Source organism: Dermacentor silvarum, chromosome 4, assembly GCF_013339745.2.
Source record: "Dermacentor silvarum isolate Dsil-2018 chromosome 4, BIME_Dsil_1.4, whole genome shotgun sequence".
In the NCBI taxonomy this organism is placed as follows: domain Eukaryota; kingdom Metazoa; phylum Arthropoda; class Arachnida; order Ixodida; family Ixodidae; genus Dermacentor; species Dermacentor silvarum.
The window spans coordinates 8,924,475-8,942,265 of NC_051157.2; the positions used below are offsets into that span (position 1 = coordinate 8,924,475).

Genomic DNA, 17,791 nt, shown 5'->3' on the forward strand with positions numbered 1-17,791 from the left:
TGTTTTCGTTACACGCAGGCATTTTTTGCGCGTTATAATGTTAGTTCAGTGCACAAGATTAAAAAAATATTTAGACTAGTAATGGTATCGTCCACTTACGTAAACAGAAAACTCTGATATGAATAGTTCACAATCTGCGTTCGTTTTCCACAAAACAATGAAGAAAACTGTGCGGTGCGTATTAGAGTGACACGGGAGGGTAAACAAGAGGTGAAAGGCAGAGAGGTTAACCAGATTAAGTGTCTGGTTGGCTACTCTGCACAGGGGGATGGGGTGAGGGCAGAAAAGGTAAGAAAACAAGGGAAGATTTAAAAAAAAGGAACTCATCAGTTCGCACGTTCTATCGTTTTTCAATTAGTCCCGTATTAAAAAAAAAAGCACTAGCACTTTTAAAGCAATTCGGTCCGACGTCGGCTGGAACTGGGATCTGAGAATTCTAGATGGAGTGACGCGGGAGAAGCTGGAGACATTCTTGCTTATGAATTTATTTTGCGAAAAGTGATTAACGTCGTAGTGGCTACGCTAGATGACCAAAAGTCAACATCCAGAGAGAGGTACACTATGTCTCTCTGTTCAAGCACGCCCCCGTCAACATCCGCCCCCTGCATTTCAGGAGCGTTATTGATGTCAGTAATTCCACTACTCTCCTTTAAAAACACCCAGTGGCTGATGGTTCGACATTTCGAGACGTTGATAAGCTGAATTTCTTGCTTAAAACTATCGCTGCCTCCAGGTACAAATATTTCTTGCTCTACTAACGACGGGCACCGGTTGGTTCTTTTTTTCTGCTTGCTATTTAGCCGTCACGAAGTACAGCAGAAAAAGTAAACAATGTTTAGCTGGGCAGGTGTTAACTATAGCGAAAGGAGGGCAGTAGAATTAAAAGTTCGGATGTCAGGTTAGATCAGGATAGCTTGACGAAAAAGTCACTCGTGAATAGATCATAAAATGAGGCGTGCGAACCTCGTCAAACTGGTAATATGATAACTTTGTTTTATATCCTAGCATATTTCTTTTGTTTCGTACGAGAAATGCTAAATAAAGTTTAATCAGATTCAAAACAACTGTGTGCAACGTACAAACAATAAGTCGTCATGTGCACAACTTCTACAGAGCTCATGCTGAGTTAGAAGTACTATAGTAATTGCATGAATTATTAAAAAATCAGCTCTTAATAATCAAATATTACAACAAAATTATAGTACAATAATCTCCTAATAACCAAATGTTACTACAACTACATTAGTTTTGCTGAGAAGTGAGTTTGGAGTGACTACCGTCATGCCTTCGAAGCTTTATAATAATAATAATTGACACGTGTACTTGTTTATCTTTCACCGGTGACCGCTTTTCACCGGCTAACAAATGTTAAATCTTATCGCTCGGCGCAGGACGTGCAATCTGATTGTGTGAGCGACGCGAATTGTGTAGTACTTTGTGGAAGACACGCGGGCACCAGCAATTACTCTGCAGCCTTCGATGACTCGTGTATAAAAGCCGACGCGCTTGACTGGCAGATCAGATTTTCGATGACCGCCGACTGTGTTCGCCGCTATCGTCGTGCTTCGAGTGTCGCTTGTTTTGCGGGCGCAAGTTCGCCCAACAAAAAGTTAGTTTCGTTATTCACAGTTTTTCTACTGTGTTATTGACCATCACTGCCACACGAGAATACATTGTGAAAGTAACTCCGATGCCTGTTCATGCGGTGGCACGCGTCGATCAGACTGTCCCTGTGGCCAAAGTCACGCCCGCTAAGTGCAGCTTCTTTTAACATTCTATACACTATCGCTATGCGTGAAAATAAATCTCGGTATTTTTTCTGTCTTTTTCTCCCGCAGGCTAAAAAAGAAGAAAGGTCGAATATTTCAGTCGATCACTTCTCTACAAAAGAACAGCCAAAAAGTAAGTATTTTACTAAGCTCAGATTAGATTAGGTTAGTTAGTTAGTTAGTTAGTTAAGTTGGATTTATTGGCGCAAAAGCGGCTACGGCTATGCTGCGCCAGACACAGGATGATTAGATTAGGTGTCTTTAACTAATAGTAAATGAATTCCGAGCCTTCCTGCTGCTGATCTGACAGCCTTGTTTAATATCACGGCTCTTAGCATCGATAACATTACTTGAGCTTTATTCTTGCTATCGTCCTAAGAGAGAGAGAGAAACGTGGTGGAAAAAGGCAGGGAGGTTAACCGGAAAATATTTTGGTTTGTTACCCTGCACTGGGGGAAGGGGAAGGGGAAATGAAAGGCGGAAAGAATAGGGAAGAGAAAAAGCAGTCACAAAAAAATTCAAGGAACTAAAAAAAAAAAGAGGAGGTTGGAAGCGTCTGTGAGAACTATAGTCTGTCAGATAGTCCACTCGATCGCAAAAACTTTAAGAGTGCCTTGACTGACTCGTTGTGTGACGACTGTATAGGCCGGCGTTCCAGGACTGTCTGCTCCGAAAGCGGCCGGTCGTCAAGACGCGCCAGCGCGGTCGCGAATGACTGCCTATGTGCGCTGTATTGGGGACAGTGACAAAGTACGTGCTCGATTGTTTCCTCGTCGCCGCAGTGGTCACACGCAGCACTATCCTCCCATCCAATGCGGAAAGCAAACGACTTTGTAAATGCGACACCAAGCCACAATCGGCAAAGTACTGTTGTTTCGGGTTGGGATAGTCCAGGTGGAGGTCGAAGTCGAAGACAGGGGTCCAGTCGATGCAGACGTGTGTGTTGCAAACTAGGTGTGTTCCACAACGATTGTGTGGCATCGTTTGCAAGCACTCGAAGTTTCGCTGCTGCATCTGTTCTTGACAGTGCGATTGGTTCCTGTGCGCCGTCTTCATGAGCAGATCGAGCAGCTTCATCAGCATATTCGTTGCCTATTACGCCACAGTGGCTAGGGAGCCACTGAAAAGTGACGTCGTGTCCTTGCTCGACGAGGCAATGAAGGAACTCTCGGATTTCGAGGACTAGTTGTTCGTAGGGTCCACGGTGTAAGGCGGAAAGCAAGCAATGTAGCGCTGCCTTGGAGTCACTGAAAACACTCTATTTGTTAAGTGGTTCCTCACGAATTATGCGAAGTGCGCTACGAAGAGCAGCAAGCTCCGCGGCTGTCGATGTCGTCTGGTGTGATGTCTTGAACTTCAAGGTGGCGACTTTCGCAGGAAAAAACACTGATCCTGCAGAACCGTGTCAAACGTGCCGCGTGTGTCTCGCTTAAGACAAACCAAATTCATATTTTCTTTTGAGCATGCTCATATCTCATCTCAGTATCAAAGCATTGATAATGTGAAGGGCCGACATTCGATAAAGATAAAAAAACATGCTGGTACGCGAAGCTTTCCTTGATGCTATAGAAATATCTTTTTTTAACAGCTTTATTATCTCATACAGTATATGTGGGTGCTGTGTACATATAGTGTACTATATAGACACGTTAAAGTATAGTTTCTAACTGAGATGTTCCGTAGGAGCAAACAAGGATTAGAGTTTTAAAAAGTAGACAGGATTATTTGTGACCAAAAGAGCACGTGCAGCACAGTCTAGTTTATTTTTTACCCGGTATTGTGTGAGTACGGCGACTTCATATCTTCGCAGTCGTATTCTGCCTTAACCCTTTCTCCACCGCTGACGAGTATAGCAGTGACGAACAAGAATGCCACAAAGCGAACCGAGGACGACTCTAGTCGGCAAATTTCGCCTAGTTGTCGACATCATATGGCCACACGTCCACGTTGGGCCATTGTGTCTCGCCTTTCTCTTGATTGCCGCCCCCTCTGACGCCTGCGCGGTACGCATGGCTGCTTTCTTGCTGCATGGGAATACAATTTCGTGCGAAAGGGAATACGAGTACTTTGACAATTCCTCGTCAGAAGGCAGCTCTGTGGAATTTTGCTCGGAACCAGAACGTGATGTGTTGTACTCTGAGGACTTGGACGAACAATGATCGTGTGAATGGGCCGGAGTCTCTTGCTGCTTCCCGTGAATGGTTCCCCCACCTACTAACTGCGCCTTTGGAGCTTCGGAAGAGAGAGAGAAACGGGAAGGGAAAGGTAGGGAGATCAACCAAGGACGTGCCCGGTTGGCTACTCTACGCTTGGGAAAGGGGAAAGCGGAAGAATAGATAAGGAGGAGCGAGAATAAAAATAATAAAGACAGTCATTCACAGAGTCAGTCGCAGAGGAATGTCCACTGTCACAGGCGCTCATACAGACCAGTCTTCTTCAAGAAGTTGAGAAAGGCTTTTGTGGCAGTTCGCATGCAAGAATGCATAGGCCATGGTCCCAGGAAGAGTAGCCACAATTCATGAAGATGTGTTTTGAATCGCTTAGATTATTTTTCTTTCTTAATAATTTTTAAAAGTGTATTCAACTCCGCAAGGTGCACTGCCGCAAGACCGCAAAGTCGCGCAGAGAAGCCCTCTTCAAACTCTTATTTCACGCAGCCTTGGAAGTGAAGCAGTCTTACTGAATTGAAAAAAGTGGGGACGTTTTCTTCAGAAAAAAATAACTCTATTAACTGAGCGAAAAAATAAATTCTGGCAAATTTTGCACAATTTTCATCAGCTTTCGCGGTAGAAAAAGGGTTATAGACGTCATCTAGGTGTAATAGTTTTTAAAAGCTTGTTTTCAAGCGTCCCTACGAGGGAGACGCCCGCTACGCCCTAAGCGCGTCCTGCAGGACCTAAATAAAATTTTTACAGTCCAGTCAAGCAACTAAAATCGTATGAAAGCGCCGAGTGTGAGCATGATTCGGTTGTTTCTGCGAGTGAGCCCTTTGTACTTGTGCTAAGAGATTTGCTTCGCGATGTCTTTGCTTATTTCTTTCACAGAATGGTCACGTAAGGATCCCACGGATTAAGCACTATTGGTCTGATTACGCAGTAGTTTACTTTTGTGTAGTTTTCCATGGCACAAATGCTTTAGCTGCTTATTTCACAAATGCTACGTTGTCTACTCGCACTTCTTTTTTTATTGCAATAACTTGCAATGTATTGCGCCGCGTACCGTGCTTTTAATGGCAATAGGATTCCTTCTAGAAAGTATTTGTTATAGTGCGCCGGCAGTGATTTCCACGTACCGATAGTCAAAATATGGTGGCCTATTTCTCTAACGCAAAGGCCATTTTACCTGCATAGCATTTTACCTGGGATGCAAGCAGTAATGACACCACCACCATTTGGCATGAGGAAGCGCGTGATTAGTGCTGCTGTGACATTCTTCCAGTCCTACAACCGACTGCGTAGCTCTCTATTTGGCGTTCACAACCTCCTACTTAGCCTATAACTTAACACCACTGAAGACGCCGACATTGGATACATTCAAGATGTTTCCTAATACGCACCGAGTGGATTATCTATAAGTGAGACTCGAGAAAGCTCTCCGACTGTTGCCCGCGTTTGATAGCCAGTTTATATTGTACGAATGGCATCCAACAGTTAGTATCAAATTGTTTCCTTATTCCCAAATCACTTCAGACGACGTTAATTGCGAATGCGACGACTCGGCGTCAGTGGTTCGTTGATTCTCAAAAAATAATCAAATTGCATCGGCCTCCCCGGCAATATTTGCCTTTTCCTAGAGAAAAGAAATTGAAATGGGCAAAGGCACATATAAATTTGTGGTGCCACAACGTCATGTTTGCGTCGCAATTAGGGCTAGAAAGAAATTGAGTTGAAGTTAAATCTTCAATCGCACTTTTCACCAATGATAAGTCACCTTCCTTTCTTTAGCGAGACAAGCTCTGAGCGGGCTCGAAATGAGTTTCGAGCCCGTGTAGCTTGAGATGCTCCCGTTCCATAAGAAAATAGATAGATTGGAAATAAAGTAAACGCCTGCGGCAGCCAAGTTAGAACAGACGAACCGATATTGAGGGTGATAGGGACAATTAAATAAATTAATAGAATAAGATGCGATTAGCTTGCGCGTGGTAACTGGGATGGATTTTATTTTTATGTTGCGGTAGGCTGCGATAGAGGGCCGGAAAGTTTCACAAAAAGAACGACAACTTTAGTGAATTCTTTGGCAAACCGGCACATGATCGAACTTAGGGCTCATTCATACCGGTGATTGACAGAAGTCGCGCGACCAATCGTGACCGACTGTGAAGGAACGACTCGCAGCGACCAATGTTTACAACGGCTGGCGCGTCCTGCCCGTCGCCACGCCGACATGTTTCGCGACTGGCGCCGTTCGCGTCTGCTGGCATCGCCATCAGCGCATATACCAGCGTGCTGCTCAAGCGCCGCTGATTGGTTGAGCACCTTTGCGACTGCAGTCGCGTGACTGCGAAATTTATCAGTCAGCGACTGACCCAAAACAGTCTTTTTTGGGCCGAAGCGAACATTTGGGGCTATATGCGACCGGTCGCGATCAGACCAACCTTGTCGCACGATCTCTGCGAGTCGCCGGTGTGAATGAATGGCCCTATAGGGTGAGCGGTGGGACTGCTGACGCAAAGAGCAGAACAACTCTTTCAAGCTCACGGCGGTTTTCATCGAAGGACGCACACTGACGGCTGCTAGTTCAGCAGCAAGGAATTCAGAATTTACACGTTCACAGTAAGGGAACAGGAAAGCACCACAGAACTTGCGGAAGCTGTTTCTACTGTGTTCATTAGGATACTTACTTATTAGGTTCTTTACCATTACAATAAGTAAGTTGCTACAAATATCTCGGTGTCACGTTTACTTCGAACCTATCTTGGAGTCTTCATATTGATCATGCTTGCTCGTCTGCCTTCGGCAAGCTATGTGTCCTGAAACATAAACTTAAAACTGCTCCGACTGATGTTAAACTCTTCTGCTAAAGTGCTCATGTGGGACCAAAACTAGAATATGCATGCATTATATGGTACCCTTATACTAAACGTAACATTGACGGTCTTGAACGAATTCAGAGAAAGGCTGTAAGGTTTATATTTAGCAAATTTTACGCGTTGGACTCACCCTCTAATTTATTGCAGGCTAATTATTATTATTATTATTATTATTATTATTATTATTATTATTATTATTATTATTATTATTATTATTATTATTATTATTATTATTATTATTTGCTTTGAAAACATATACATTTGACAGGAAAGGGAAAGCGAAGAGCAGGCTGGCGACTGCCACCGGAAGAGGCACAACGCCTGTCTACTCTTTAGAAAGGAGGAGAAAGAAACATAGAATTGGAAGATGACATACTACTATTACAGGCGCGAAGGCAAAAATATTGATTAGAATTTCTTTCCCAACTTTTGAATAACGAACTAGCTTTAGATATATCACCGTAATTATCACCCTTGACTAGCAGCCCCACCCGACACCACCAAGAAAACTGGCTAACGCCATATTTTGCTCATACTGACCTGTTTAAATTTTCTTATTTCCCAAGGACCATTCATTAATGGAATTGCCTTACTGAAGCAAGTAATCAGTCTGCGAATTAACATTTTTGAGCCTGCATTGGTCTTGTTCCTTTATTGCTGTTTTTTGCTGCTTTGTTTGTATTTGCATTGTCCACCCTGCTTCGACCTGGAGTCCGCAGTATTAAATAAGTAAATAAAATAATTAAATCCAAATGAAATCAGCGTTTTGCACTCGTGCCTTGTTACGATGTGCCTTCTCACCCGCTGCAATCACTCCTTTGCCACGCAGTTCTCCTCCAGGAGGGAAGCGTGCGACATCCAGTCGACAAAAGCCCGCAACGACTACATTCTCGCCCTGGTGGCGGCCAACGCGCACCAGTCCAGGTTTTACGAGACTGACCTTCCCGACACTCTTCAGGTGCGAATTCTCGCTCCAATACCTGTATGCTATGCAGAACTTGTGCGATGTTGCCTGTACCTACAATATAACTGTTATATTATGTAACTGGTATATTATTTAAACATGTCCTATTTTTTTAAAGATATATATGCAGGGTGCGGCAAATGTTTTCGCACTCAACTGAAACGCCATAAATATGGTTGGTATGCACTGTAACAAAATTATTTCTATGTAATCTAAATACATAAATCCAAATATACTTTTCGACAGGTTCACTTATTGCTCCAATGCAAGCTTTGCGTCGCTTCGAAATGCATCGATGGCGGCACGGATGTAGTCTTCGTTTAAATTCACTGCATGCTTTTTTTAACGCCCGATGAAAAGAAGCCAAATTGCGGTGAGGAGCAGAGCAGGCAGCGCCTCTTAAAACCCACCGGACTGAATAGTCAAGAGCATTTAGACCCAGGCTGTTTGAGAGCCATCCTAAAGCGGAGTCAGAGAAGTTTCCCCTGCACCATTGTTGCACCACTTTCGCTTTGTGAGCAGGAGCGGAATCCCGCTGATGCGTCCACTGACGGTTTCCGAAGTGTGATTCGCCCAAGAAAGGAGCTCCTTCCTCAGGACATCTAACAGATAGTTTTGCGCTGTTTAATTTCGCTCCCTGCTCCAAGAAAACCAGCGGCATATTTCTATCAGAAGCTATTGCCCCCAAAACTTTCACTGACTGAGGGCGAGAAACTCTTGAGGCAACCCTTACACTGACGTTGGCTTATTTGAGGCTTCCCGCCAATACCCTGTCGTTTTGGCGGCTTAAGAAGAGCTGGACTACCCCGTCTGTGAAGAGCATGCTGCGATGGCGTGCCCTACTGCCGAGGTGTTTGACCAGGTCGTTGCATCTTCTAAGTCAACCTAAGAGCAAAATTGTGCATTTGCATATTATGGGTGGAAAATAGAAAGAACACATGAAAACAGCAATTTAAAAGCCGCGTGAAATATTCAATGCAGGCTTATTTACCGCGTGAACGTTTGCCGCACCGTGTCATCATTCTTGGTCTTTGCTTCACATCCCAACAATTTTTTTTGTAGTGTTTCCTTCTCTCTTCTTCCTATTTTATTTTTTCTACCTCATCCTTCCTGTATGACAGATGGTCGCACTCTCCTGGCGACACCCCCCTCCCCCCCCCCCTTTTTTTTTTACAGCTGTCACTCTGCTGTGCTCATTTCTTGTGGTTATATTTATTGTTTACAAATCAAGCGAGTAAATTAAACGTCAAGTTACTGGTAAAAGTGTTGCATGCAAAGCTGTTTAAAGTACAACGTGATATCGGTACTCAACATTTCGAAAGCTTAATGGAACATGTAGGGAGAAACTAAAGCACAAGTTAATCCTTATGACTGTTGCGTTTCCCCTCTTCTGTTCGTCTTCTTGCTTGAAGTCATTGTGCTTGTGTTGTTCCTAAAACAGCCGATGACCCTGCGTGAAAGTGTCCGCCGTTTACCACGATCGTGCAAGGAATACTGTCATCCTTAAACCGGGTATTTTCTGCAGCTCTTTTCTTTCTTTCTTTCTTCTTTACCTCTTTGCGGCCCAGTCTCTAGATTGTGATGTCTCGGAGAAAGTCAAAGACTACATCCAACTCATGAGTCGGACCGAGCTGCTCACCGTCGCGGCTTGCAACTCGTCATTCTCCAGGATTCTAGAAGACGCCAGTCACGTGAGTGATTGCGCAGCCACCCGCACATAGAGCACGCATTATCCAAGCTGTTAAAAAGTGATTGTAAATACAGAAAAATCGCAGATCAAAATTTGGGCCTCTCCAATTTTTTAATTTTTAATAATATAATGATGTACTTTTACTTCGCCTAAGGAAATAAGGCGCTGCGAGTTTTGTTTGAATAAAGAATAAAGAATAAATGCATTTTTGAAATACGTTGCCGAGGATGATATTTCGGACACCGAAGGGCCATTTGAATTTCGCCAAAGGGCGCGAAATCAGTCTGAAGGAAAAAGTTGCCAAAATGGAGTGTTTCGCAGTCTTTCAAGACCTGCGTTTTTGTAATCTGCACATTGTGCTTTCTCAAAAATGATCTTTAAGAATATCTTCTTTTCTTCCTTTAACATGAATTTATAAATGGCTAAGTTACAGCAATATTGAGAAATTATTCCCGAGAAGAGTCCGGTAAGAGAAGCTTAAACTCCTTTTATAGAAGTTTCCCTAAAGTGTACTATCAGTGCAATTTTAACTCGATAGCGTTAAGGGCCCCATGTCACAGAAAATCCGGCGTCGGTGTCGGCGTCGGCTTTGGCGCCCGCGGCCGAGAAAATCATCCCTAACCACGCAGGCCCTCCAAATATATTTAGGTATGTCACACCATTCTATCATTAATGCTGTTCATACCTTGTCTTGCATTCTTGGCAAAGCTATTCCTCGGAATTTTGACAATGACAATCCACAAACAAATTTCATGAAACAAAACACCCACAGCGCATGCCTTTTCTGTTAAATGTTCTCAGACTGAAATATTAAAAGTACGAAACAAAAACGGAAACCTGAAAATTATGCAATTTTTTTGGTGGGGGGACGGGGCGGGCGTGGCTGTGGAATATTTCCGGGATAGCCCCACGCAAGAGGCCTCGTTACTACCAGAAAGCTCGCCTTCGTGCACAGCGTTCGCCGCCAGTGTTTCCCGGTAACTATTACGGTTCCTTAAGCTGCAGTTGTCGGGAAGCGTGAGAAGCAGTCAGAGATCTTTTAATGCTATCGCGTTACACTCTGAAAAGCTAAGCTTAATGCTTAAGCGTCCTCCCAAGTTTTTTAGGGGCGAAGCTCCTTATAGCGGCACCCGTTCGTCCCCGTCGTAGTAAGTAGCCACGTCTAGTTTTATGAATTGCTCAATAGATGGCGTTGCGTGTCCGTATATGTATGTATACCCATATATACATATATATGTATACGTATAGTATAACCGGAAGCCGACTTCCGCTTCCGGTTCCACTTCCGGTTCCGCTTCCGTTTCCGGAAGCCGGCTTCCGGAGAACGCTTCCGGCGTTTTATGAAAAAAAAAATTCCGAAAGTTGTGTCCGTAGCGCGGAATCGAACCAGGGACCCCTCGCTTCCGAACGCGCGGCGCTAACCACTACGCCACGAAGCGCACATAGACACACGCACCCCGATGGCAATAAATACCCAACATTAACGAAAGGCCGCGTTTCTAGCGCGTTTCTAACGCGTTTGTGCTAGCGCGTTACGGCACGTGTAAGAAGCTGGTGTAAGACGCTGTGGCCTCTCCGCCTTACCTTCAACGCGTTTCGAACGCGCTGCCCAAGGCGGTGGCAAGTCAAGTTCAAGTCGAGGAGCGTTTATGAATACGGGGTATACTCTCTCAGCAGTCATGTGATGGCGTCGGCAAACGCGGTGCACGTTCCGGCATGTGTAAATGGCTGCTTAAGACGCTGTGGCCGCTCCCCCTTACTAGAGAGTACTGCACGTTTCTAACGCGTTTGTGCTAGCGTCCCCTTAAGCGGGAGATCCGATGATTCCCTCCGGAGCTTCGCCCACTCATCATCATTCACCCCGTGGATATGCTGTGATTTTTATTTGCACCTGAATATTGCACACGGGCTCTAAAATCAAAGCTAATGTTTAAGAAAACGCTTGTGTGTGTGTGTCGGGGGGGGGGGGGGGGGGGGGGGAGGCATTTTAATCTATTTTAAGGCGCTAGTAACACACTGAGGTGGTCCATGAAAAAGGCTAAGAGAAGCTGATATGGCAGAGAAAGCGTATAAATATCAGTACAGCAATTTTAATAAAACTGATTTTTTGTTTATCATAATCAAGTAATATAATTTCTAAAGTTGAGACCCACCATTGCATTTTTTGGGTTCACAGTTCTACTTCTAAGAAGGTCTTGGCGGGAAATATAAACCAGAGTGCCGCACACGGTGTTTAACTGTGGAAGAAGGTGTGCAGCGCATAGTTTACGGTTCTTGTTTCCAACTGAAATCTCGGCATACGCTTGCTAAATGCGATAAGTAAGCAATTTCCACATCTGATTAGAAACGGTACTTTATTAATCTAAATTGTCTTTGTTATCGTATCCGAAAAGTATGCTATATCCACGGGCAGATAATTTTTTACCCGATATTACACTTTAGGGACACTTCTACAAAGGGAGTTTCAGCTTTTATTACTCGTCCACTTTTTTGTGAATAATTTCTCAAATCTGCTGTAATTTGGTCATTTATAACTTCGTGTTATAAAACAAAAACAAAAAAGCATTGTTTAACATCATCATTTAGTGAAAGCACAATGTCCAATTATTACACCACCAACAACAAAAGAAATCGTGAAACCATTCCCAAAATACACGACTTCTGGCGACGTACTTCTCAGGCCCGGTTCCCTCCGTTTGGTGAAATTCAAATGCCTTCACGTGTTCAAGAAATTATCCTCACCTTATATATTTTGAGAATGTATTTCCTTAAATATAATAAAAACCATATTTCTATTTTTTTATTCGAAGAGGATTGAGTATACGGCTGGTTTATTTGGCGTAGGGTGAGGCATATATACAGGGTGTTCATTTTTAAGGTTTACGGAATTTTTAGGCAGCGCCTGTGGCAGGTAGCATAGGTCGTATTATTGGGCTGGGTTATTCGATACGGCGGACATTAGTAGCATGAGAAATCGAAACACATATTAAAATAATTAACAAAAATTCACTAATTAACGCCTTAGTTAATTACATTACGACACATCCGGCAATTTATTTCAAGTGGATGCGTCTTGAAAACTCACCGGCTAGAATTCGTAAATTACAATAGGTGTTGTAAAGTAACTAACCAAGAAGTTCATTAGTCAATTTTTGCTAATTGTGCTACCTGCCACAGGCGATATTTAAAAATTCCGTAAAAATTAAAAATGAACATCCGGTATATACTCGAATTAATGAGGCTTGATCTTAAGATTTACGCTATATACACAATAAAGGCTAGCTTTATAACACACAAGGTCACTGTTATCGATGAGTTCTTACAATGTTTCGGACATTGGGAAATCGCAAAATGTTTGCAACAAGAACGGCATATCAGCTGAGGATTTCAAACAATGCGTAAAATTAGCCGAGCTGTATCGGTATGGGTGACGCACTTCTTTTCAATGTCTTTGCAGATTACACGACAGTACACCGTGGAGTGCTTTCTGCAAGACAACCAAGTTCTGGGAAAACCCATTAAGTACGACTTTGACCCGTGCGACAACGACCAGGTGTGGAACTTATCGGTTTTCGATTGTGTTTTGTCGCGCCAGTTGTGCATGGGAAGTCATTTTTGACGAGGTCGATAAGTCTAAGTCTGCACCTTTGATAGCAGTCGGCTAACGGTCCTTGCTAACGCTATCGCGTTAAAACATCTATAAACTCTACTGAGCGGAACCCACCTGCCACGTTTCAAAAGTAAAGCAAGTATCCAAGGAAAACCTCTAGACAAACGGTCCGTGATCCATACTTAACGAGGCGCGTGCGTGCGTGTGTGCGTGCGTGCGTGCGTGCGTGCGTGCGTGCGTGCGTGCGTGCGTGCGTGTGTGTGTGTGTGTGTGTGTGTGTGTGTGTGTGTGTGTGTGTGTGTGTGTGCGTGCGTGCGTGCGTGCGTGCGTGCGTGCGTGCGTGCGTGCGTGCGTGCGTGTTAGTAATGCAAAATTATTGCGTTCGTGCCAGTAGACTCAAGTTTTTGCAAGCACATGTTTTTATATGCGTATATGACCGGATAGATAAATTCAATATTGGACATTGTGAGAAAATGCATAATGAAGACTGTGAATGTAAATACTCCCACGAAATTGATCCAGCATCTACACCTCAAGCAATAGTCTGAAGTGAACAAGGAAAGAAAACAACAAAATCGCAATACTCGTTCGGTTTGCAGTTTCCAAAGCATCTGAAGGCAGATTGTTCACACTTGGGTGAAGAAATTAATGCATAAAGACGCGCAGAGGGGACAGAGCCAATGCATGTACGGCCCACCCGCGAACGTTAAACAGATTCGAGTTACAAGCGGCCGCATAGACCGTTCAACTTAAAACGCCGCAGAGCTCTTTGGGTTTTCTGCGCAGGAGTTGCATGAGGTCGTATTCGCAAAATATGTTCCCTCTTGCAATGTCTATTACGTAACCAACTTAGAGCGATGGGAATAAAAAGGTTTAACATTTGAAGAAAGTATAGTCACATAACAGGTACTTGAACGTTTCTTCGCAACCACAAGTATGGCAGCCAGCACTGTCCGCCATTCCAGTTAGGAAGGAATAAGCGTTGCTCAAAGTAACGTCCACTCATAGGTGACGCAGTAAAATTGCTTCTCGTTTTCTGAGGCTAACTATTACGTAACCAACTTAGAGCGATGGGAATGAAAAGGTTTAACATTTGAAGAAAGTATAATCACATCACAAGTACTTGAACGTTTCTTCGCAACCACAAGTATGGCAGCCAGCACTGTCCGCCATTCCAGTTAGGAAGGAATAAGCGTTGCTCAAAGTAACGTCCACTCATAGGTGACGCAGTAAAATTGTTTCTCGTTTTCTGAGGCTATACGTAAAAGGCGCAGTTGCACGTAAGATTTGATTGTCAGTAGGTTCCGGATTGTTAAATTTTACAAACTCCACTTGCTCATTCATTGTAGAGGTTCAGGCAGGAGCGTCCATTCTTGACAGCGCAAGTGAAGTGCACTCGGCGTCTCAATGTGGCGCAGTTTCGACGTTGTCACTGGCGAAATATCTCCGATATGGCAAGCCAAATGTAAAGCTCTGTTCTCTTTCTACCGCGTGATGATAGGATATCCTAATCTGAGGCACCGGCCCTATAGAAGCAGCGGCGCACAGCATACAGGTATCCCCGCACCAGAGGAATTCCTGTGAGACATTCGCACGACTAGTGAATGAACTCTTGTGAAGGGAAATCGTAGCCACAACCGACACGCAGTAGTTGCCTCGCGTCGGACCTGGTCGGGTGTATGTCTCAACTGCAACGAACTTGAAATGGTTAATCAAAGCTTTGAACGTAAAATTACCGCACAGCGCTTTTCTTCGTGTGATAAAGTGACCTGCACTGTGCAGTGATTTCCAGTGCCAGTGATGACACAGCTAGTGTCCCTGAAAATATTTTCGTGACCATTGCTTCTTCTCTTGTGGTTTCACAGCAAAGGGAAAAGTAGTCATAAAGGTTAGTGCTAAGCAAGAAAAAAAGAAACACAGCATGCAACGTTCGCTGCGTCGAGCTAAGAAGGAAAATGGCGCCAACGAAAAAGAAAAAAAAAATTAGGCTCGAAGTCCTCAGCAAATGGACGAGAGACAAGCGAAACGGCGCGTTGCGCGAAACTCGCACGAAACGGTTGCAGCGCGCAACCGTTGGCTGCGGTCGGACTATTTGTGGCAACTCCGTGCAGTTGAATAATGTAGCTCAAATGCAGTTCCAATGCAGCTTAAATCTTGGTCAAATCAAACGCTTAATCTATCTCCAATCCTGCTCAAATTCTACGCTTGTGTAGTTCAAATCCAGCGCTAATGCAGCTCCACTGACGTGAAACTTGGGGAAGTGCGAAGCAGTGATGCGCTGGTGCCGGAGTAGTGCTGGAAGGAGGAGCAATCGAGCGCTTGTGGGGTGGTGACGCCCTCTCTTGCGCTGCGATGGTACCAGTCTGGCGTTTCGGAACCGATTTTAACGAGTTTTGTGCCAGTTACTGCACTTAATGCTTGATTAATGCTGTCTCTTAAATTATTTTGAGTCATGTTAGTTTATTATGAACAGGTTTTGATCAATTATGCACTTGTTTTGACCCTGTTTTGAGTACATGTGAGGAGCGTGATCACGACGGACGCCGACGCCAATAGCCCGGGCCCCTAAAGTTCTTCGCACCTAAAAAATAGAACAGACGGTACGTGGGCGCGCGCACACATACCAGTTTTCAGAGTCAGGGCAAGACGCGGTCGCACAGCGCATAGTGCAGTTGTCTTGAAGAACCGAAACAAACCTCCAGTAGCTTTCTCCCGTGCTGACTCTGGGTACAAGTACCCCGTGATCATTTGTTCAGTGAATGGTGTGCCGTGTAAACGGGTAGCCTTTTATCCATCTGCTCTGCTTGCAGGACTGGATGATTCCTCCTCTCTCGCGATATTTGGAAGACCGAAGAAGAGTAACCTCATCGCAGCTGCAAAAATTTAATGACGTATGCACGGTGATAATGCGAATAAATTGGCAAGCTTTCGTCAAAGCGTCGCTTAAAGTGGCGCGCGACGTTGCAATGAATGGTCCAAGGAGCTAAGTGAGAACCGGCCGGTAGAGTCCGCTGTTTTCACTATCACTTATTTTACTGTTAAGGGCGTAACATAAGGGACATTAGTGGCATAGGGGACATAAGAGGCTCACTGTGATGAGGCGAGTGAGCAATCATTAGTAATACGTTGGCTACGCTGGACGGTATAGGTAGTTTTCCTTCTGAATGAGTGAACGGGTCTGGCGCAGGTGCGCACCATCTGCACGGAGCACCACGCGGACATCTGCCTGGGTAAGGAGGCCAAGAAGTGGGCTTCGGCATACATGAAAGAGTGCCGCACACTGCGTGACGCCAACAAGGAGCTCAACAGGCTGCTCGGCCAGATTGCCAAAGGAGAAAAGGTGCAGTGGATTCAGATTGTCGCTGCAGTAAAGAAATCATTATTATGCGGAGCTAATGCAGAAGCGCTTGAAATACCAACAACGCTTTCTGTTTGCCTACGAAGGTCGTTCTATACATTTATATGACAAAGCGCAGTTCAGGCTTGCATTCTGCAATTTTGCAGTCTTGCTGCACTATAGTTGCTGAGAATGGGATGGTGTTCTTTGTAAGTATAGAGAACGTGGTAGACACAACACCAGCGCAAAGATTCAATGTGTTAACACAAACGCATCATCACCTAGCCAGCAAGGCCTGCTGTGTCGTCGCGTGATTACCATGTGTTAGAACTGTGCTAATTTGGAAGCTTTGTAGGGCTATGTGCGCCTTCATATTGTTGAGGACGAGACGTGCGAGTCACAACCCTAGATCAGAGAGTGAAGTGGTGCATGATAAAATATGCGTGACAACTTTGAACTATACACAATATTATCAATCCGTCACAACCATATGAATAAGATTGCTACCGGAGCTGGCCGTGACAGCCGAAGAGAAACGATAAATAATTTGGGCCATCAGTGAGTACTTATTTCTTGTTTGGCGTTGGCTTTCATAACGATTGAGGCTCACACGCTTTCTCCTTAGTACTCTAAAAACATTTGCACTTTGTGTACTGCAAGGACAAACTTCCAATCGTGTACGCTTCTATGGTATATATTTCTTATTGCGGCTACACGGTTCGCGCGACGCGTACGTAACTCTCACCGAGTGCATAGGCAGCTAGTGCAAAATGCTGATATATATATATATATATATATATATATATATATATATATATATATATATATATATATATATACGTTGGCAAGTGTACGTCTTTCACATTTCAAAACCCTGTAGAAACATTAGGAGTCACTGCTATATACTCCGTGGCGTGCTTCTTGAGTACTGCAAACCTACAGATTCTTGGTGAAACAACTCGTAACGCCCGATGATCTATATTGGCTGTACAGACCATGGAGGCATCAACCGGTGAACAGGAGGACGTCGAGCAGAAACTCGAAGACATCAGAAACAGCATCCGCAAAGCAGAGGTGAGTTTTGTGCGCTTATTCCGCAATGCGAACTCGCCAAGGCTACCTTTGCGCAAAATGTATTTTCTACTCGTTAATGTCAACTGTGTAAGGTTCGACCCGATCGAACTTTCACGAACCGTACGCTTTCGGTGTACTATTTCTCCCGCGAACTGGCTCTAGGATAATAAGTTTAGATATTGCACAGACGACCTAAAGAGTACACGCAACATCGCTTCTGGTGTCAATCGAGATGAGTTGAAACGCTCGCTCGAAGTTTCTCACCTGGGTACTACGCTTATACATCAGTTGGACGCTGTCAGTCACGTCTCGGGTATT

The 17,791-nt window shown here is 44.3% G+C and overlaps 1 protein-coding gene across 1 annotated transcript in view; it reads left to right on the forward strand.

Annotated features, from left to right (window-relative positions):
* Positions 1–17,791, forward strand: part of LOC119449407 (F-BAR and double SH3 domains protein 2-like) — a 150,726-nt gene that overhangs the window by 51,334 nt on the left and 81,601 nt on the right. Inside the window, 6 exon segments of the mRNA XM_037712577.2 lie at positions 1,839–1,902; positions 7,628–7,756; positions 9,331–9,453; positions 12,910–13,005; positions 16,250–16,402; positions 17,393–17,473. Coding sequence (XP_037568505.2) covers positions 1,839–1,902; positions 7,628–7,756; positions 9,331–9,453; positions 12,910–13,005; positions 16,250–16,402; positions 17,393–17,473 — 646 coding nt within the window.